Source organism: Spea bombifrons, chromosome 6, assembly GCF_027358695.1.
Source record: "Spea bombifrons isolate aSpeBom1 chromosome 6, aSpeBom1.2.pri, whole genome shotgun sequence".
NCBI classification, from domain to species: Eukaryota; Metazoa; Chordata; class Amphibia; order Anura; family Pelobatidae; genus Spea; species Spea bombifrons.
In genome coordinates, this window is record NC_071092.1 from 48,049,158 (window position 1) to 48,072,676 (window position 23,519).

General features: G+C 39.8%; 1 protein-coding gene across 2 annotated transcripts in view; it reads right to left on the reverse strand.

Moving 5' to 3' along the window:
- NEGR1 (neuronal growth regulator 1) overlaps positions 1-23,519 on the reverse strand; it is a 203,090-nt gene that overhangs the window by 24,005 nt on the left and 155,566 nt on the right. Inside the window, exons 5-7 of one of the 2 annotated variants that reach the window (XM_053468798.1) lie at positions 17,860-17,980; positions 15,812-15,963; positions 7,099-7,140 (exon numbers count right to left, since the gene is read on the reverse strand). In XM_053468798.1, coding sequence (XP_053324773.1) covers positions 7,099-7,140; positions 15,812-15,963; positions 17,860-17,980 — 315 coding nt within the window. The remainder of the gene's footprint in view (positions 1-7,098; positions 7,141-15,811; positions 15,964-17,859; positions 17,981-23,519) is intronic. The other variant, XM_053468797.1, reaches the window with a different exon arrangement.

Here is a 23,519-nt window from a genome sequence, read left to right on the forward strand (position 1 = left end):
TCTTCCTCACGGGTAGCCCAGGACTGAAATGTGAAGCAAAGGAGAACCAACAACCTCAGACACCCTCTTCAACCTCCATGGGGAGGAAAAGAGGAAAGAAACCTTAGCTGTATGAGAGCAAGGAGGTCCACACGTGGACTCATCTTGTCACTAGAGGTGAGCTCCAAGAGATCCCTGATCTTGTTTTGAATGGTATTTGAATCTTCAGTGATCTCTTGGGGTCCAACCCAAGTGAAGAAGAGGTGAGTCCAGATGTTGACCTCCTTGACGTCTTTTACCTAAAGCAATCCCAATTCTGCCCCAAGCGCTGAAGGATACATTGTATCCATGGGGTTGTTGGTTCCCTTGTGCAGTGAAGTTTGACTCTGACTCTTCTGATGATGGAGATTTTTTTCTCTGTAACGGCACAAAAGAGCTGAAACTCGAGATGTTCCTGAGCGGGGGACGCAGCGTAGGACGGACTATGAAGCGGCTGTCTGTTCTTGATGAGCATCTCGGATTTGTTTTATATTGTAATTCTTTGTTGTATTCCTTTCCTATACTTAGTCTTCTTTTCAAGCTTCGCAAGCGTCTTTAGAAGTAAGAGGAATATCAGTCTCATTGCGAGCGTTTTATATGAAACAAGCAAATTATCTTCTTTAATAAGCAAAAATGGGAATGGAAGCCCTAAAAATTACACGCATTTTAATGATAATGGAAAACAGAGGACAAAGTACAACTTTGCATTAAAAGAAATTAAAAGGAGACAAAACGCTTTGGGGAACAAAAGATTTGAAAAGAAAAAGTAAAGAAACAGATTTCAGAGACGAACATATGGCGCACCGGAAGACATCAAATCTAAGAAATGCCTTAAAAAGTGAAATTTCCTTCTTTCTTCTATTTTTTTCTTTTTTTTTTTGTACCGAGGAGCAATTAAGGAGTTGATGGATAAATCACTCACCGCTCACGATCTTCTTTTAGCCTTCGTGAAAAATGAAATTAATCTCTATTATTTTCGGAGGTTTGTATTTAACTCGCGGCTCTGATATGCTAATTTTCAGATAAGCAAACTGATCACTTCAAGTTTGTAAATGAATATTATTTTTTTTTTTTTTAAAGTAGGTCACATTCGGCGCTTTTCCCCGTGACATAAAAAGCTCCATTTGACTTGTAATGATGGATTGTATTACCATAAAATGCTAATTTAGTCATCTGAACCATGTTGAGCACTCAAAATATCAAATGTCTGTTAAAATTGATTGGATGGTGGTGCGAAAGTTATAAAGTCTCCTGAGCAATTTACTCGTGTGGCTTTTAAAGCCGCGCTCCATCCCCCCGTTCAGTGAAATACATATTGGAGGCCATTTTGCATGCAGACTGGTCCATGGAAGTTGAAAAAAATGGGCTTCTAATCCGCCAGCAGATCGGCCCCATCCGGCCCCCGTCTAGTCGCCCGTTTCTCCTGCTGTAAAGACTCAAACCTTAATCAGTCGTTGGTCTCGTCTTAGATTCAGGAGCCGTATGTCTATCCCATGCATGTTTAATACCCTCACTGTATTACCCTCTACCACTTCTGCTGGGAGGCTGTTCCATTTATCTAAGTAATGTAAAACTTCTGTACATTACATCTAGATGTATCATTAACACAATTATGATACAAATCATCTCTACTGACAAAGCTGTAGGTTGTGTTGAATCGAGAATGATGCTGAGCTGCTCAGCTGCCAACTCAAGTTGACCACCAACCAGCAGTCATTGGATATGGAATGCACGTCACCTCATCTATTCACACAAATTCAAGATGGGTTGAGTCACCAGTCCAGCTGAGTAAGGGCTCCAATTTGATTAAAAAAACTAAACATTGTATCTCCCGGAAAAAGGATTCAGGTGTCAAACTGGAGAAGCGGCGCTTCTCCCAGAGTCTCTGGGCGAAACCCGGGCGAAATTCCTTGCAGGCAGTCTGCGACCTCGAGAAGTGGCACTCGAGGTATGCTCAATTATTTCTATACTATTAACTTTCCAACCAACCCCTCACTGTAATGATAACTGCTAAATCCTATCCTTTCTTCAGACTGAAGATGTACTTTGCTTAGTGATGCCGTGACGCTCTACGATAATTTCTCCAGTATGTGATGTGACTGCTTTAAAAGGAACCAAAAATACATAAAATAATAAAAATGATTAAATTAAAAATTTAAATACAAAGTCTGGGATTTTCTGGGGATTATAGATAAATTAAATCATGATTGTTAAATATATTTTATTGACAATTAACATATTCAAATCTAAATACAGATTAATCAAGAGCAGATCTTTTCTTGCAGAATTCTCTAGTACAGAACGTCATAAACCAGGGTTTGAGATAATAATTTACATGGAAGGTACTCGGCAAAGATTGCAGGGAGATTTAACCGAGAACATGTAGAATGTTTGTTTAGTATCTAAAAACTAACATAAGTAATCACCGGAACGCTTAGGTTAATCAGTACTCAATTACCAGCCACAAACTGTATAATTGGCTGCACTCTATGAGTATGCAGATTAATTCATCACAATTTAATACATTTCTGGTCTCCGGGGACAGGTATCCTGCTTTAAAGAGATGGGTTTACTGATCGTCTCCGAACCTGTGTGAGAATCAAGTGCGGCAAAGCAAGTGATGTGACTGCCCCTAGTGGTCACTTTATAAACAACCCAGAATGCTCTTTAGCATGACCCCCAGCGCTGTATACAGTAATATAACCCCCAGCGCTGTATACAGTAATATAACCCCCAGCACTGTATACAGTAATATAACCCCCCAGCGCTGTATACAGTAATATAACCCCCAGCGCTGTATACAGTAATATAACCCCCAGCGCTGTATACAGTAATATAACCCCCCCAGTGCTGTATACAGTAATATAACCCCCCAGCGCTGTATACAGTAATATAACCCCCAGGGCTGTATTCAGTAATATAACCCCCCAGCGCTGTATACAGTAATATAACCCCCCAGCGCTGTTTACAGTAATATAACCCCCAGCGCTGTATACAGTAATATAACCCCCAGCGCTGTATACAGTAATATAACCCCCCAGCGCTGTATACAGTAATATAACCCCCAGCGCTGTATACAGTAATATAACCCCCCAGCGCTGTATACAGTAATATAACCCCCAGCGCTGTATACAGTAATATAACCTCCCAGCGCTGTATACAGTAATATAACCCCCAGCGCTGTATACAGTAATATAACCCCCAGCGCTGTATACAGTAATATAACCCCCAGCGCTGTATACAGTAATATAACCCCCCCAGCGCTGTATCCAGTAATATAACCCCCAGCGCTGTATACAGTAATATAACCCCCAGCGCTGTATACAGTAATATAACCCCCAGCACTGTATACAGTAATATAACCCCCCAGCGCTGTATACAGTAATATAACCCCCAGCGCTGTATACAGTAATAACCCCCAGCGCTGTATACAGTAATATAACCCCCAGCGCTGTATACAGTAATATAACCCCAAGTGCTGGGGGTGATTAAGACTGAGCCATTCTATTGTTTCCCACAGGTGGTATGATAAGGAGTCGGGGGGTTTGTCTAGTAGATAAATGAGCGAAAATCATACAAATGGCTGATATGCAGCTGCCTAAAAATATAGTAAGCAAAAACAGAGCTGTACAATGGGGTGGTTGACATATACATAACAAATATAATATGAGTTGATGACCCGGCCCCTGAGCTGCCTTCTAGTCTTTATACAAAATTGCTGGAAGGAATGTTGGGTTTATAAGGGTTCCACGCTAAAGCAATTATAGGGGTAATTGCAACAAAATGAGGGGTGAAAAGAGGGCGTAGTAGCTTTGTTGTAGCAGTTATTAGGGGTAAGTGGTTTCAGGATGCAGAGAGAATGTATAAATAAAGCAAATAGAGGGTTAGTTCTTGACTCAAGATGATGTTTTTTAGAGGGCTTATGGAGTCTCAGTAAAGGTACAAGAGGGGGCAAACCCACCGTATAAAAATGAGGATCCAGAAATGTATGGCATTCATAAAAAAACATTAAACCCAAACATGTTTTTTTTTTAACTCAAAGGGATTGGTTATAAAGTCAGAAGCACGAAAATAGGGAAAAACTGCGATTGTTCCAATTTATAAACAGTTTGAGGAGAAAATGTTTTGTGAAATGATCACCGAGCAACAACGAGCATAATCATAAGAAGTGACAAAATCACTGACTGACGGGTTCCTCACGCGTTACCTGGAATCGTCAAACACTTTCTTCGACTCCACGATGAATGTAAAAAGATAAAAGGTAACATAAAGCGGAGAGAGGGATGAGCAGAAGAACGAGAAAGGTCAGAAGCAGAAAGAGAAAGAAGAAGCGGCGGCGGCAGAACGTGAGACGGGGGAAGACTTTTCATGGCGCGCCGAGCTATCTGTTTTATGCTCGCTTGATAGAATTTACTCGGTATGGGGCCATTAAATTCAACAGAGGCCTGTCATGGCTTCATGTCACCTGTTGAGAGAGTTGCTGTTGCATTAATATCCATCAGCGAAATTGCTGTTTCAGGGAGATAAATAACTATAAACGCAGATAATTCCACGAAAAAGGAATTAAAAACGCAGCTTATAATGTCAGCGATAATTACATTTCATTATAGAATTTTGGAATTCCGTTCTCGTTTTCCTTTCAGTGAAGTTGCGGAAATAGGTCGGTCTTAAAACCCCGAAGTGCGGTTATCTGTCTCAGGGCCCGGAAAATGGTGTGGATGGAAGGAGTCCCCGGGACGAGCATTGGAGGTTATAAATCAGGACGCCATTTCTAAATCTAAACAAAAGCCCCCTTAGCGGCTCTGAAACGCTAGAAATATTGTGTTTTATGGAATACACCCGTGTTTGCTGCAGCACAATTATATCAAGAAGGAGGTAGACTTGTGTATTCAGAATTTTTATTTGAGGGATATAAATAGAATGAATATTTTAGAGCTTCTGGATCCAAGGAGAAATCCGATCGCCTTTTGGAGTCAAGAAGGAATTTTTGCCCCTGATGGCAAAACCCGAAGCAGCTTAATTAGGGTTTTTTTTGCCTTTTTTTGGATCATGAGTAGCAGGGTTAGGTAGAAGGGTTGAACTTGATGGACTTGGGTCTTTTTTCGACCTTATGAAATTTGTTACATTTGTTAATTCGTACAAATGCCAAAAAACAAGGAGGGGACCCCATTTCCTTCTCTGCAGCTCCGCTTCTCCATCTGCATTATTCTCACCTATTTCGAGTTCTTATGCAACATGGGGGCAAAATCTTCCCTATTACTCCAATCAGGGGCTTGTCCCCGTGATGCACAAATATGTCCCCGTGATGCACAAATATGGATTTTTGGCATACCTGCCAAGTGTCAATATTTAGTTTGTCCAGTCCCTATTTGATCCTCAGAGATCTGTGCCCCTCTCTCCTCCCCTGATGCCCCTCTTTTGTAGGAGGTCACAAGACAGCCTTTAGACAAAACTCGGCAAGAGGTGCAATAACCAGATCACCGCTCATGGACAGCTGTTTCATCCTTAATGGGACTACTTTTAAGGGATCCGTGTATAAAGTGGATATAGAGGCAAAAGGTGATAATTGTTAACCTTATTTGCATGTGCCTACCCAGAATCCCTTGTGGTTGTGGCAGCACCCTGAGATTTCTGAGGGAAAAACAAGCCTTCTGGCCTGTCTGGTGTCTCTAGATGAGTGTTCAATAATACTTCTACATACCCCTAAATTTTAGTGGAAGGGTTTCCATCACCTTTACTCACCATAACTTATGTAATGGTACGTATTTTATTGGAGCTAGAAATCTTCTCTCTGGAAAGGTTATAGCTGATGTAAAGAATGAGCGCAATCACGGGGGATGTTAGGGCAGATCCTGGGGTCCGTGTGCCACCATGGGGGGAGCTAGCTGGGAATGATTCATAAAGGTATGAAAAACTGTAGGCTACAGGTGGATCTTGGGAATTGTAGTTTATCAATAAACAGGTTCAATCCTTGCTCGTGGAGTTAATACAAGAATCCAGCATCGCAAAGACCTCATCTCCCCACCCTGAAGCACATTCAGTAAATAATAAATCAGAATTAAAAATGAATGTTGTATCTTTAGCGTTATAATAATAAAAAAAATAACCAGAAAAATTAGGCCAGCATTTTTGACTAAACAGAAATTAGATTAAGCAATATTTTTTCCCATTAGGCCATTAAAATTATTAGGAAAAAAATATGAATGACATTAAAAAGCAACAGAAAATAATTTTTGAATAACTTGAAAGGGGAAGGTATGCAACGCGTGCGGATGGCAGGGTTAAGCTTTTAAATGGTTAAATTTATTTAAAGGATTATAGAAAATATAATAAAAATAATGCCATGCATTGCATTGATGCAAGTTCCAGCTCCTCAAGAAAGCAAAATTCCTTATTTTAATGTTTCACAACCAAAATCTGCCATAAGTATTAGCGAGAGAAGCTTAAAGGGACAGTAACCCCTATATTGTAACGGAAACATGGAATCAATCATCAATTTGCTTTAGCTAAAGATCTGCGCCACATAAGAACTTATTCCTGTATGTTACTTTACATCATGGATCCAATTCTTTAAGAACTTATCGCAATAAATACATTTGGCTAATTGGAGTTCGACAGCATCTGTCAGTCTGACGGCGCGACAGCCTCGTAATATAATATTTGTAACAGTTTCTTTTTGCTTCCTGAGTAAAGCTAAAGAAAAGAGAACCTACTATTTCTGCTGCACAGTGAAGGGGCGATGATACTTTGTGTCATCATAATGATGTTCTTAAGAAGGTCCCACCAGAATAATAGACCAAGGCTGGGACAATTCTCAGCTTATATATTCCATATCATATGATGTTAACTCTTCATATCACCCCCAAACTGAAGTCAGCTTCCCACGTGCTGAGCAAGAGGTAATATCCAGGAGGTATCGATATTTTAATTATGAGTTATCTTCAATTCCAGACTTCATTTCCATGAGACATCATATAAAGAGGTGACTGTCCCTTTAATAAAATCAATAGAAGATGTCCTAGCAGATGGAATGACAGCTGAGTACCCAGACATACTTTGTGAGCGTATGCGGATACTGACCTGAGCTTGTGACAGGACTAGAGGTGGAAGGCTCAATAATTTCTACAAAAAGGAAAAAAGACAAAAAAAACAAACAAACAAAAGAAAAGAACAGTTTGGGTGTTAATAACAAACATTATGGAAGACAGACATACAATGAGACATTGACATAGATGCGACATACAGTGATTAGTTAAGAGGAACGCTGTCTTCCTGATGTAGGCCGGGAGATAAATCCGTGGATGTTTATAAATCAGAGACGATTAGCGGGAGGATGAGTTAGCCGTTCTTATTTGTTCTTGGCCGGCTTCCTATCCATTGTAATCGGCTGCGGTCTATTATTGGCAGATAAATTAGTGGGCTGGTAAGAGAGAGCGGCTCTGAATGGGTCTTGGAAGAAGGGACGGGGTGTAAATTCTGGTTGGGAGGGTTTGCCAAGTTTGGCCGATTAAAACCTCAGAGAATGAGACATCTCACGGGGAGCCGGGAGAGCGGCCAACACGGGGACAACACATTGCGTACAAAGGCAGGAGGGCGTTACATGAAATCTTTTAGAACTGGGATAGATAAATATGTCCCATATGGTGGAACTTCATCATTCATCATTTAAATCATTTTAAAAGTCAATGTAAAGATGGGATAATACTTTGGAAAACAAAAACCGTAGAGACGCTGAGTGACGGAGGAGGAATTACATCCTAGTTTCCCGCAAATCTTTGATAGTTTAACTTTAAAAAGCTAGAAGAGACCGAAAGGAATATTGAATGCCAGATTTCAACACTTTGTATCATGGAAGGTGTTTGGTGAAATAAGCAGATTTTGGAAGATCACTCTAGATTGTAAGCTCACGAGACGGGCCCTATTTACCTAATGTATCAGTTCTAGTTTTGTCAGACCCTTTGAATGTAGGGACTGTAAGAAGCGCTGCAGGAATTGTTGGCGCTATAGAAATAAAAGATGATACTAATAATAATAATAATAATGATAACAATAATAATAATGATGTCATAAAGGATTGAGGCTTAGATAATGAAACCTCCCTGGTTATCAGACATGAGATCACTTTAAAATCATCACCAGCAAATGTCTTAAATACCAAATTTAGCAAATATTAAAATTAAATCTCTTTCTTTAAAAGCAGTATATTTTTTTTGCATTGTGGTTTGTATGTTGACTGTAATTCCTTTTATTTTTCCCATCAGGCAAATGCTGATAAATGATCTTGAAATGACTCTGTATGTGAGCTTTGTATAAAATGTACTGATTTGCATTTATAATGTATATGTAATGTATATGAATATGGATCAGGCACTGCAAGGCGTTTCTCTGCGTGCTACGGGATCTCGACATAATTGCAAAAGAAAAAATTATAATAAAAATAATAGTTTCAAGCATCATTTTTTATTGTATTCTTGAAAATGTACAAATATACAAATTTCTCTATGTAAAAAAAATGGAAAATATAAAATATACTTTTTGCATTTTTTTAAATTATTTTTTCTTTGTTTTATTATTTAAAAAAATAATAATAAAAAAAATAAATGAATAATAATTATAATGCCGTTAAAAGACAATTTTAACTTTTTCCTTTTCCCTTCTTACTAATCCTATCGGTGGTGTCTATTAATTATTTTGCGTGTCCACCAAGACGTATTTTAAGCAGGAACAGGAAGTGTGCAAATGGAAATGTCTTCCCCCCCAACCTAAGAAAAAAAAACATTTTTGAAATATTGTAACCCAACTGATTTTAACAATAATTATTGATTAAAATCCGCGTAATTGTTTTGGAGAAATGCGTTTTAAGAATTGTTTTTAAATCTTAACAAAGAGATGAGGTCAGTGGCAATAACCAATCACTGCCCTATTTATGAAGTCCCCGCCCCTATTTACCCCACCCTTGAAATGACTGCCAGAGCCAATCAGCTTCTACAATTAATGTGGAGGAATCTTGCAGATCCTGAGAACACAAACTTGAGTTGGCTGCGCCCACAGTGTACACATAAGGTGGTCTTTAAAATATATATAATGGTTATTTTTATTTGCAAAGATCACTAAATTGTTTTATTTAATGCACCAAACTGTAAAATAAAGAATTTGAGAAAAGTGACAAAATTCCTTTCCGTTATATTAATTAAGATATGGAATATTTTAAATCAAAATGTTCTTTCATGTCGTTGAAAACGTGCGTTTAAGCTGGAGGTTCTTTTTTAGTTATTGATTTTGTAAATTTGCTACATTTGATCTCACATTTTTAATAATTACAATTTTAATTTATGCACCTGTGCTGAATCCCGCGCATACTGCTAATTTGATTGAAGCCAGAACTCGAATAGGAGTTTCATTGTTTGGCAATTTAACTTAAAGACAGAAGAAACCTACATAGCGTTCCAGAATCAAAGTTCCCAAATTTAATTTAACGGTTTGAAGCGTAACCCCGTAGCGAGGTACAAGATCATCATTCCGTGCAGCCAGATTCTCCGGAGGAGCTTGACTCGTACGACGCTTGTTGGAAGCTTGCGATAGAATTACAGTAATTAGTAGCTTAAACTATTAATAAGCCCGGCTGCCAAGTTACAGGAGAAGAACATTTGCATTTTCGAAAGCAAATTAGGCTCGGCAAGAAGAGACAAACACACAATAGAACTTCCAAACATTTGATTAATATCGTTTTCATAAAATAGTCAAAGTCGACATTGAACGTGTAACCGAATGCACCAACGTCTCAAAATCCTTAAACGCCCCCGATCTGCTGTAGTGGTATTGGTTTGGGATCGTTATTATGTTGCAGAATACATTTGGGGCGAATGGTATAGCGGGATGGAAAAGTATCTGCCTGTACTTCTCAGCATTCAGGAGATCACCCATTCTGACCAAATCCTCAACTCCATTTGCAGAAATGCAGCCCCAAACCTGCGCCGCTTTCCAGCCATTCGGAGAACAAACTGCCTTTTGCTATAGAAAAAAAATTAGAGTATTTGCTGCCATTTTTCTGCGCCCCAGTCCCTGTGTGTTCGGGGACAGTCGCGTCACTTGGCTTTGTTTCCACATCAGGGATCTGACTTTTTGGCTGTAATTTCTCCATACAGACCACTTCTAACCAGAGTTCCCCGGACAGTAGATGGTGTACCAAGGTTCCACTTTGTTGGCACTGCTGGACATCTTTGGATTGCTGCACTTAGTTCCATTGGCCACCCACTGCGTCCACAACGAGCTTTCTGTCTGGGAAGGGTCTTGCTCATGCGGTATGACTACCTTGGGGCTTGTTGCTGTGCTAAGTGTTGCCACGGTGTATGACTTTTGATATTAAACTTTAGGGCTGAAACAACTAATCGATAAAATCGATAATAATCGATAATGAAAATCGGTGTCAACGATTTTCATTATCGATTAATCGGATCGATTTTTATCGATTATAAAAAGAGGTTTTTTTCAGAGCAAATGCTCTGAAAAACTCCTCTCCTTATATAATCCGACCTCAAACAGAGATCGGATTATAACACCGGAATCCAGATCCCCCGCAACGCTGCAGGAGACCTGGATTCCCCTCACTGTCGGCCGGTCTCTCACTTCCGTCTCTCTCCCCCCTCCCATACATCACTCTGCCTCTCTACCCGGCTCCATTACTGACAGCCACTTTCCCTGCAGCTTCATAGAAGCCTCAGTGTAAGTGAAGGGCAGTAACGGAGTCTGTCTGTGCGATGCAGACCCCCCACCGGCTGACAGAGAATCATCCTCTCTGACTCGCACAGACAGACTCCGTTACTGCCCTTCACTTACACTGAGGCTTCTATGAAGCTGCAGGGAAAGTGCCTTCAGTAACGGAGCCGGGTAGAGAGGCAGAGCGGTGTATGGGAGGGGGAGGAGTCAGAGGGGTGTATGGGAGCCACCCTCCAATACACCACTCTGGCTCCTCCCCCTCTCATACGCCACTCTGCCTCTCTACCCGGCTCCCTGGTACCGGCACCGGAAGTTGCATACGCGTATTGCGTAGATGTCCCCCGCCAGCCCCGCAAGACACCCGGGAGTCTGCTCCGGTAAGTCGAGGAGGGGGGGGCAGAGGAGGACAGTGGCAGCATATCGGGGGGGGGAGGAGGACAGTGGTAGCGTATCTCGGGGGGGGAGAGAGGAGGAGGACAGTGGCAGCATATCTCGGGGAGGGAGGACAGTGGCAGCATATCTCGGGGAGGGAGGACAGTGGCAGCATATCTCGGGGAGGGACAGAGTGGCAGCATGTTTTTTTTGGTGCTTTTTTAAAGAAAAAAACTTTTTCTTTAAAAAAGCACCAAACTTTTTGGGGAGCGGCCTATAAACGGGGGCGGCCTATATCCGAGCCAATACGGTATTTGATAAAAATGTCATTTTGAATTCATTTATTTATTTTTTTGAAAGCAGAAGCTATAAAGACGCAAATGTTATCGCCAGCCTCTCCATAGAATGTTTCATTTACGGGGCCCTCTTCGTTGGAGAGCTTGACCCGTGTGATCTGTGCTACGAGTTTTAATAGACTTTTGTTAATTTAATAGTAGGTCAAAGGGATTGGGCTAGAATTTTTTTTTTTTAAGGAGAATTAATGTTTTTCCTTAGCAAGCTTTTATCTAGAGTAGCGGTTTTTAATCAAGGAGCTCTGACCTTTACTGGTGAATTCTTGAGTGTTTGAGACATTTTCCATTGAGGGGATTTAAACATGCGCGGGATAGACATACGGCTCCTCAATCTAAGACGAGACCGACGACTGATTAAGGTTTGAGTCGTTACAGCGGGAGAAACGGGCGACTAGACGGGGGCCGAAGTGGTGAGCAGCTGCAACCTCGAGAGCTTCACGTGGAGGAAGTCAAGGGCAGCTGTTTTCCTCGAGTGCCCGCTGATGTTTTCTAAGTTCTGTTGCGCATGAGCTTTATGTATGCTAAGTACATGCGCGGGAAGAAATTAATGCAGAGCTTCTAATAAAGAGAGACAGTTGCTTCTGAAAAGCATATGCAAATAAAACAGGAATCTTCCAATCTACATGAATTGAAAAATCAACAGAATTATACCGAGATGGGTTTGTTGGCATTTGAGGTTTTGGGTACAAATAGACACTGCGACTGTCACATTATTCTCATAAACAGATCATCTGGGCAGGGAACGGAGGACATGAAGGGCAGACAAAGCCAATGATCCTCACGTCTCCTGAGTTTCATGGAAATCTGTTTATTTTCTTTTTCTTTTTAATATTAATATTTATAATATTTATATATCTTATATTAAACCTAAAATGTGTCTTCCTCTTAACTGTGCCAATTTCTTCATTTAAATTCATAGAAACATAGAATCTGCCGGCAGATCGGCCCCCATCCGGCCCCCGTCTAGTCGCCGTTTCTCTTGCTGTAAAGACTCCAACCTTAATCCGTCGTTGGTCTCGTCTTAGATTCAGCAGCCGAATGTCTATCCCGTGCATGTTTAATACCCTCACTGTATTACCCTCTACCACTTCTGCTGGGAGGCTGTTCCACTTACCTACCACCCTCTCAGTAACGGAAACCTTCCTTACATCACATCTAAGCCTCTAATTTTTAGATTATTACCTTATCCTAACAAGTTCTATAATTGAGTCAATGCCCCAACGCCTACTTCGTAACTTGTCCCAAGTGCACTGGAGACGGGTACCATGACTTGTAGACAATGGCTATAATTAATTAGGGTCCAAAGCCATCAGGATGCGCTCTGTATGATAAAGGACCGCCATGACTTAAAAGTCTCAGTATTAAGAACTAAGTTTTCAGCTTGGAAACATAGTTACGGAGTAATTCGGGTGACGTACATCATCATCATCATCATCATCATCATGATATTCAGTTCTCGTGGCTACCAACAGAAATGGCTAAAAGTAAAATGTAGACGGATAGAACTCATTCCAATGAGCCGGGCTTAGAAGACACAGAATTTGGTAGAAGCAACAAAACCGAGCTGTGTGATCAATTATTAACGTGTCCTATGCGTGTAATAACTATTCATTCACACTTGACCTTAATCGTAAAATTACTGGCATCTGAGTCAATGCGTATTAACTGCAAGGTTAAATATGTGAGCGCCGCTGATGGGCTCCGCATGATAATGGAAACATTGGGATAATCTCTCGCTACACATCAGCGTTACAATCAAAATGACGTTACTCGCGAACAGCAGGTGGCCAAATGACATTCACCGGATTTCACCGCAGGGATTTCCGCCCCGTAACCGGGGGCAACAGCTATTGTGAGCCGCGAGGAGACGATCGCACCGCCGGATAGGTAATGTTCAGCTCGTTCGCTATCACAGCCGCCGGTGACATGGAAGGAAATGCTCTCCATCCATATGGTTTCCAAAGAGGGTTCATTCCGCAAAGTGAAATGCGGTTAATCTCATTATATGATGTGAACAGGTTGGACGACTGATGGTAGAAAAGCCCCATTAAAGGTTTAATTATTATAAAGAAAATATGGCCATCATTTGGCTAAAGCTGCCGACTAAAAAAAAAAGAAAATTAAATCTGCATAAAATAAAATAAAAAATGTTTAAATGTCTCTGAACTTCAAAGAGTTCAGAGAAATCGGATTTAAGTTCGTTAAATATATATTTAGAAATCTTAATAAAAAAGGCTAATTAGAAATTTCTGTATTATGAAAAAGGGATTTTTCTGAATTTTTGCCAGCAACACTTAATCGTCATGTGACACAAAAGTAGGCATGGATAGGCTGTTACCATGGAAACTGGAAAAAAAAAGCTTCTTAAAAGTTTCTGTGCTGTTTTTAATTGTATTAAACCTTCAGAGGAAAGAATACAATTAAAGATCGGCCACGTTTTATTTGCGTAACATCGTAGAGAGCGTAATTAATGTCTCTGTCTAATCGGAGCTTTTCAGTGAATGGATTTTATCGGAGAATCCGCTTGGTATTCAGGGCTGATATTAGAAGCAAATCATTTCCCGTCTCCTTCGCAGATTATTTGCATGTGTAAATGTCAGGATATCCCCCCTCCGTGACTTTACGCTACAATCTGCGGTTGCTGGTACCGTGGGATCGTCCGGTGTGAAATCCCACCATTATTAAGCGCAGGTGTGAGTTTTTTTTTCTCAGTTTTTAATGCAATTAGAGGTTTTTAATGATACTCTGTCTAGAATGAATTAATTAATACTGTTTCACTAAATAAGTTGTCTTGCAATAAAGAGGTAAGTCCTGGATTTAACTTTGAAAGTTCTTGGTGGCCACGTTAGTCCAATTCCTTGTGGTAGTAGTGGGGTGCTAGGCAGCATCTGGACAAGCTGTCCGTGTCCCAGTAAGAGGAGGTGTTCCGGGGGTTGCAATGCTATGACATCATGATATTATGATATCATCATATGTACTTATATGACCTGCTTCCTACACTTTGTTTCGCAGCATAAACCAGATCTCCTCCTCCTGATTTCTATTTAATTTCCTGTAAATTGTATCATTTTGCGCTCAAAAGCTATGGTTCCCTCAGATGGTTTCAACGCGTCGTTAACCAATGAAAGCCAAAAGTGTCTTTGTTCCTTGATGACTAGACATAGTCACTCGAGGAAGATTCCGGACAAAATAGATTGGTCTTGCTGGACCCATCTTCCCAACACAAAAGATTATCCATTAACAGATATGCCCTACTTGCCCCTGTCGAGGGTCAGTTAATCTAAACACATTTAGTAGACACCTTATAGCATCTCCTGGTTCCAGCTGCACATCACGGCTCGGCTTTCATGGGAGTAGAAATCAAGAAACATTTTATATGTATGACAAAAACACCATGATGTATAAACCGCTTTTGTAGGTGACAGGTCAAGCCTGATACTTTAACATTCTTTTTCTTTTTACAGAATTCATTGCGTTAACCTAAATATCTAACCTCTCAATATAAATAAATCAACTCAATTGAGATGTTTCAACATTAATTATATCCAACATCACAGAGCAAAAACACTAGACTGACACTTGAAATGCCGTTATTGGAATCTCGCGTGATATAGGATCAGCTTTGTTGCTTTGTTCGATGAGCCTGGATAACGATATCCATTATAGCTATTCATAAAGGTTCAGGGAGGACCTTCTGAGGATGTGAGGCCTTCAGACACCTCAAACCATAACTGGTTGAGAAAAAAAAAGTGATTTTTGAGTTATATTGAGTGAGCAGAACCAACGAGGAGCCTCCAACAAACTCAGATTGGCCAGGACTCTGCACTAACGTCTACATTCCAACTGAATTAAACCAGGACTTAAGGAAGAAGTGTAAGAAAATAATGTTGGAACCTTTGCCGATTTCAATGTGTACACGTACGTGTAAGTGTCTAGTAATTGGTCCTCGCAAACCCCCTCAGACACAAGCCCAGTCCCATGAAGAAAAGCATCTAAAATAACGTATATTATTATACATATCTGAGTGGTAAACCCAGCCAACAAAAGCCAAATTCCCAATGCTATCCATAGAATATGCAAATAGTTACCTGGATTGGCAGCCCAAACCTACCTGAAACATCGTAGCTCAAGCCCGCTGGACATTTTGGAGACCTTATCCTACTTTATATACAAAATTACTACCGGGAACCGCACGGTGGACCTCTCCTCACCAAACACAAGGGATGGCAATGATGGTGGCTTAGTTGTTGAGCGTAACAAAACAATTGTATGAAACCTCCCCTAGGCCAGCCTTGGCTCCAGAGACAGTCTGCTTATGTAAAAATAATTTGAACGCATCTCAAGACACTTACGGTTGAGGAGAAGGCTGCCATTGCTGCTTCCAAGCTTGTTAATCGCTACGCAGGTATAGTTGCCGAAATGTTCCTCTGTTATATTGGAGACAGTGAGAATGGATCGCAAATTATAATTCTTTATAGTTATGCCTCTTTGTCCGTTTGTGAGTCTGGGGGGGGAAAAAGACATCCACATTAACCGGGTTCAAGCACGCAGATTTTACATTTGCGGTTAGTAATAAATGTCAATTAAACCATTCTTAGGATTTCACAACGAAGACTCAGGAAAGAAACCATTTTTATGGCATAAAACAGTAATACAGTTTAATAATAACTTCATCTTTACAGGGGATTAAGGAATTCAACACACTCTCCACTGAGCCGGAGCTGATACATTCAGGTTCATATGAACAAGAGTGCTGGTAATTCTTTAACAGACATAAACTTTCAGGCGAGGGCATGCAAGTTACAACACAATGAGCAGGTCCTCGCCTAAAACTTACAAAAAGGCAATACGTTTAATAAAATAAAAGATACCAACTGGCAGTTCCTAGAACCTTTATTAAATGAGAGAGGAGGCAGCCCTCCGCAATCTTCCCCTTAACTTTCTCACACATCTCGCATCTATGCCCTACTAGCCCCATGCCTTTTTTTTGGAGAGGGGGGGGTTTAAATCTTTGCGAAAACTTTTTTTTGGAGAGACACGGACCCCCATCCTATCGGATACAGGGAGTAGTGTCATTTAAAAAAATAATTAAAATAGATTTCCCTACCTAACCCTCCTGTTCCTTTAAGGCCTCCCATGTAGGGGGCTTGTGGCCCATCCAAGCACCCTTTGGGTGACAGGAGGGTTGACAGAGATTTTCACTCTTCTGGCACCCAAAGAGTGCCCAGATGGACCCCTCCCACCTTGGTGGAAGTGAAGGGGCAAGTTGGACTCTTCTTTACTTTAATTATTATTTTTTTTTAATGATACTACCCCCTCCGACCCGGGGGGCAGAGATCGTAGGAGGGGGAGAGGTGCATGGAATGGTATGAGCCTCTGGTATAATTGCTTTAGGGCTCGAAGCTCCTTGGTCAGGGGACACCGGAGGATCTCCCCAACTGGGACAAGGGCAAAAATCAGGATAGTGGGGCAGCTACCCAGGGCAGCGGGACAAAAACTGTGACTGTAGGGAGATGCGGATAGCTTCGGTACAAGAAATTAAACATAGGAAACCTTGGCTGAAAACTGAAAAACGTAGTAAATGGAGCTGCATTGCTTAGTTAATAAAGCCTGATCCATTTTAAATGGTGAAATATATAAATTAACAAACAGAAAGTGACGTTAGGAGATCGTTATTATACATGGAACCGGCAAATTCAAAAAGACACTAAATCTGATTAATTCTACCCAGGCAGATAAAAAAATACCATTAATCCTTGTTTACACTGTAATTTGTCCTTGTCCAATCCTTGTGCAGACGCCTTGCGTTAGAAGTCGATCTCCGTGATGGCCGTTCTGTGTTACTTGCGAACATTAGCAAGAATAAGCCATTTGTTAAACTATTTATGGACGCAGCTAATCATGCAGAAACAAAATCTTCTCTGAATTAAAACCAAACCATCCAATCAGGGATAAAACCCATAAAAAAAAAGCTATCCAGGAAAGAATTTATAACTTGTGCAATTATTATTTTTATTATTATCTTTTATTGATATAGCGCCAACAAATGATGTAAATTATGTTTTGTTTATTAAATATTTGTTTCTTATGCAGATTTTCTTGGTAGGGCATTTATGCAAATTTTCCCCAATTTCCCATGATCCCCCTGTGAAGACTGCATTAAAATTCTACTGTCAGGCCAAGCAGGAAGTTGTAACTAATTTTTTTTTTATAAACAAAACAGGAAGTTGATTATTTGTTATTTTTTTACAGTGCCATGGAATAAATAAGAGCTTTAAAAAAATAAAATAATAATAATAATAATAAATAATAAATAATAATAATCAAGATCAAAGATCAAAACAACTCATTGGATAATAAAATATTTAATACAAGTTAAAATAATAAAAAATATTCTTACTTTCTCTCTCCTTTGTACCATTCGAATGCTGGGTGCGGATATGCTGCTGTTTCGCATCTGATTAATCCAGATTTTCCCAACGACACCCCTGTGGGCGTAATTTCCAGAATAGTGGGAGGGACTAAAAAAAAAAAAGAGACCCCAAAAATATTACAATTAAGGCATATAGTGATTACACAAAGGTAATAGTTAGTGTTTTTGATAATACGGCAGAAAATCAGAAAAATAGCAATTATAAAACTAATCGTTTTCATGTTTAGGGGGTGTGGTTACGGGCGTGGTCAGGGCAGGTCTTTCCATACTCTTTCTGCACTATTGATAACTATTTGTGTAACTGAGTTAGATATTTAAAAGAAGAATAACAGATTGTCCCTTAATTTTATGCATGTGATACCTTAGTGAATCCAACTTCTTTGTTATTGACTTTCATAGCAAAGAAAATAAGAAACTTTTGGAGACGAGTTACCCCCCTCCACAGGTCTGACCCTATTTAATATTAGAAAGACCTCAGCTGACTCGCGCATGCATATCCTAAATGTCAAGCAAGGTAAAGCTCTCTGCAAGGTGCTGGGGATTTCATATGGTTACAAATGATATGCAAAATAACTTGCAAGAATAGGTTTTTGTCTTTTAACAATTTAATGAGCTTTGGGATTTTCATGCATATTAGTTATGTTGCCCTAATTACTCATTATAATTCTAATGTGCATTTTATATTTAATTACAATCCTTAGAAAGCTTTCCACCGGACAGTAAATTATTCTAACCAGCGTGTGCCTAATGAATGAGAGCAGCATTTATTACGTTTTTACACCAACATCCTATATTAGGGACCTTCAATTTACTTTTGTTGATTATCCACATAATATGATTAAACAAACTTTTAATGGCATTAATTTGTCCGGTGTAAATGGATATGTTATAGAGCCTGTCGCTGGAAACGCTACTTAGAAACTTTTTTTGATTTATTAATTTTATATATCTCTCTATATATATATCTATATATCTTATTAATTATAATTAATTTAATATATATATGTAATACTTTTATAATATAATTATAATTAATTTAATATATATAATACTTTTATAATATAATTATATTTAATTATAATTAATTTAATATATAATATGTAATACTTTTATAATATAATTATAATTAATTTAATATATATAATATATATAATACGTTTATAATATAATTACATTTAATTATAATTCATTTAATGTATCATATAATATATATAATATAAATGTATGTGTATGTGTAGGTTGGTGTGTATATATGTATGTATGTATGTATGTATATGTATATATGTATGTATGTATGTATGTATATGTATATATATATATATATATATTACTCTGCGTGCGTTTCTATGTTACTATTTCTACACATTGTGCTGCAGGGTAATTGTGTTCGTCGAACCATGTTTGAAGTTCTATCAGTCTCTTTTGAGTAGTTTTTGTTCTTTGCCCACGATTGAGGAGTTTTGAGCCTAATGACATTACACTTTGTGACCCATATAATCGTGGTTAAAGTGATGTCAAGCAGGAAGGAATACCGCGCACACGCGTTGAATGCCAGTGACCCGCATCGCTGTCCTCTGTCACCGAGAAGATGGAAATTTAATCCCTAAGCTCTCTGAAATGCCAAAAATTAATTGTATTCTGCAATCACACATGATTTACGCGCGGACCCATCTCATTTACAAACATTTAGGAGGATTTTGTAATTTATTAAGTCAACTAAAATATTAAGAATTTAATGGCGTTAAAAACCACCAACAGAGCTTTATCCCAGTGTCTCCACTTCTATAGCTGTTGCTGTATCCATTATCCATTATCCATATATCCAAATAATTATTGTTAGGAGATCTTTAAATACCCACTAAAAAAACACCTTAAGGTGCAGTTCCACCAAGGGTGTCTCATAAAATATCCCCGGATAAATGCATCATGTAAAGAGATGTAAAAGAAACATATTTGCCATTATAACAATACTGTTATACTATATCGCTCTCCTCATCGCTCTCTGTCACTTAATAACTGCATTCGAAGGCTTATTGAGATCTTAGAGCTGCTTAGCAAAAGAGTCCTGTCATTCTTCCAAGGCTCCTCCTCTGTGATTTACATCATGGCAGTCTGATGTCCTACAACCACCCCCAGTGCCCTTATAGACCTTCAAGCAAATGCCCCCCCCTTCCCTGACTTCTTCACATGCGCAGAGCGGATACACCCTTTCAACACTAGTAAAGTTTTCATAACACAAAAATGTTACATCTGAACCACTTAAACACGCCACACGCTACACGCTACACGCTACACGCTACAGCTAATTATTTCTTTTCCTTTCATTGGAAGAGCAACGGTTTGCTTTGATCTGATTGGACAGGATTGTTGTAGAATCTGTGAATTTGTACAGTTAGCGATCGTTTTTATATTTGAATAATTTGAATAATTATTTTAATATGAGGTCTGATTTTTCACGGAAACCTTTTAGATGAGTCACATGCCTTCATAAGCTAACACTCATTCACTAACCTGAGGGTTATTTGCAAGGACCTGTGACTTTAAATTGCAGGAGAGATCTTTGGATTAGTTAGGATTAGTTAGGACTCACCAAAACTTTAACATAGTGGTGGGCTAAGCAGTATATATGGCTGTATAGCATGACGGGATCCCCAGTATTTATTCTTTGGCTAGGGGCACTTAACCCCTTAAGGACAATGGGCGGTCCCTAAACCCATTGAAAACAATGCATTTTGAGCCCGTACATGTACGGGCTTTGTCATTAAGGGGTTAAAGATCATTTGCTGGATGTGCACCGATCTCTTGCTTTGTTGCATGTGCAGCATCCCTGGAATCTGCATTTATATGCTTTTGAAGGGGATTTTCTCTTTCTATGTTTTTTAGGGATTACAGGCGAGGGCATGCGAGTGCTATGTTAACTTGTATGTATTCCTCTGTATCTCCCAAAATAACCCACTCCACTATAGTATGTTCTTAAAAAAATGAATGAAATAGGGGGTCCTTGGGAGCACTTATTAACCAAGAGGGGCAGTGATTGGTCAGTGTGTGATGAGGGGTAATTAAATAATCCTTAGGAGGTATATGTCAGTTTTACCTCTATCCTTTGCTAATGAGCATGAGGGAGTTAAATAATCTAAGAAGCTTTATAGGAGGCATGGACCGGCACTCATTCTTGTCCTTCATCCCCCATTCCATTCAGGGACGGGGTGGAGTTTAAATTTAAGTAACGCACCTTTGGGGAAATCCTTATCCTTTTATGCTTGCGCAGTGTGTGGCCGGGTGTATCGTGTGCTAAATCCGCGTGTATGGAGTGATTTGGGGCAGCAGCGCACAAGGCATATACCCTGAGTGCCAAATCGCCAGTGTGCGCCCGCTATTATCTATTCTTCTTCCTAGGTAATTGTTATTTATATAAATCTTTGTATAGCTTTCGCATCTATAGTTTAGCGAATAAAGTCTTACGCATAGAAAACACCATCCATAAACCATGAGGCCGTCAGTCGCGGTGACACTTAATGCAGATCTATGATATAATGGGAACGGATGTTTAAATGAAATCCGGGGACGGTTTGAAAGCTTTACTTAAAAGATTCCAGGAGGTTCTACGAAAAGGAGCGAGAAGGATACAAAGTATTTGGCGGAAAGAGAAAGAAATGTGTCCATAATAAAGGAAACGTCATCAGAAATAAACTCCTGCCTGGGATATAACCGTACCTTAACTTATTTTCATCTCATTCACTATCATTGATGTTATATTCATGGTTGGGTTCAATAAAAAAATATTGACTTGCTGCAGACTTTTAGAATGTCAATGACGACGAGAAATACTTTATAAAGCATAATATAGTTTACCGATAGACTTAAAAGGGTTTCATGCAGCAGAGAAGCCTCAATCAGGGAACTCTCTCCTTAAAAACTCTGCCTTTTTATGACAGCCATAATCTAAAACTAGACAGTCAGAAGCTTAGATGGAAGGTAAGGAAGATTTACTTTACTGAGAGGGTGGTAGATAAGTGGAACAGCCTCCCAGCAGAAGTGGTAGAGGGTAATACAGTGAGGGTATTAAACATGCGCGGGATAGACATACGGCTCCTGAATCTAAGACGAGACCAACGACTGATTAAGGTTTGAGTCTTTACAGCAGGAGAAATGGGCAGACTAGACGGGGGCCGAATGGGGCCGATCTGCCGGCAAGTAGTATGTTTCTATGAGTGGGGGAAATACACAGAAAACCCTTAATTGCACTACCCATGAAATCTGTTGCTGCTTAAGAAATAATAATTATTGATAATTTTTATTAAAATAAAATTAATAATAACAATTTACTCAGATTATTAATAATAATAATAATATTACTACAAAAAGAATTTAGAAATATTATTATTTGCAATATAGTTTTATTGATGACAAAATTATAAAGCTCTATGCATATATTTTTTTTTTTTGCCGGAAATTACAGGTTCTTAGGAAAATATGTGGCATTAATTCAAGTGCTTGGTAATCAGTTCTCTTCCGAAGGAAATATAGTTCAGTGGTTCTTGCGAAAGCTCCCCTCCACCCTCTTCATTAATGAACTGAAAGCGAATATTCCTACGCCGGGACACGACTGGGGATTTGCCAACGTTCACCATAAACGACACCACAGGGGGTCCTGTTTATGGTCTATTGAGATCTTCCATAACATATTTTTTGGGGGAACTTATATTGCCAGCAATACGAGACTGACAAGAGTGATTGGAGTGTTACCCCTAATGAAGCCAGTCCCCAGTAGGGTCGGAGCGGAGATAATGTGGCGGCCATGGCACTTTATGCCCGGGTATATCCAGCCGACGGCCGCACATTGCAGCATCTGCCACTCCAGATGCAGATCGGGTGCTGCAGTGTGCAGCCATCGGCCTTAAAGTGCCAGGTCCGCCACATTATCCCCGTTCTGACCCTGTATAGGGTGCTTTCGGGCAGTGGCCTATAGTGTGGCACAGATGGCCCGTCCGGACCTGGTCCCCGGCTAAGCATCCGTCGGGAAGCTCGCTCTCGCCGTCGCCTTGTCTCTGCTCCCACAGCTTACCCTAAATGCCGCCGCACCGCCACTCGCACTTATACCTCAGACAGCGCAACTTATGTCTCTCAAGGCTTCGGTGTAGTTTATTTAGGCCGCTTTATGTGACGCCGCGCAGTACTAGGGTTGTTATGTAGGCGTCTACACAGAACAGCCATTTATGTTTCTTTAGATAAACTGAGCACAGAGAACGCATTCATTTACAAACCAGCAGCACACTCCCTGATTAGACCGTAGCTGACTCCTTTAAATATTTATTTTTTTGTTTCTCATTAATCTTATTAGGACTTCATAAAAGTCACGTTTTAGACTTGACTTTTCCCCTCTCTTTCTTAAAACTGGTACATAAGTTATGGTGGGTAAAGATGACAGAAAACCCTTAAACTTAACATTAAGGGGTATATAGAAGTGTTATTAAACACTCATCTACAGACACCAGACAGGCCAGAAGGCTTGTGTTTCCCTCAGAAATCCCATGGTGTGGCCACAACCACAAGGGATTCTGGGTAGGCGCATGCAAATAAGGTCAACAATGATCACCTTTTGCCTCTATATCCACTTTATACATGCA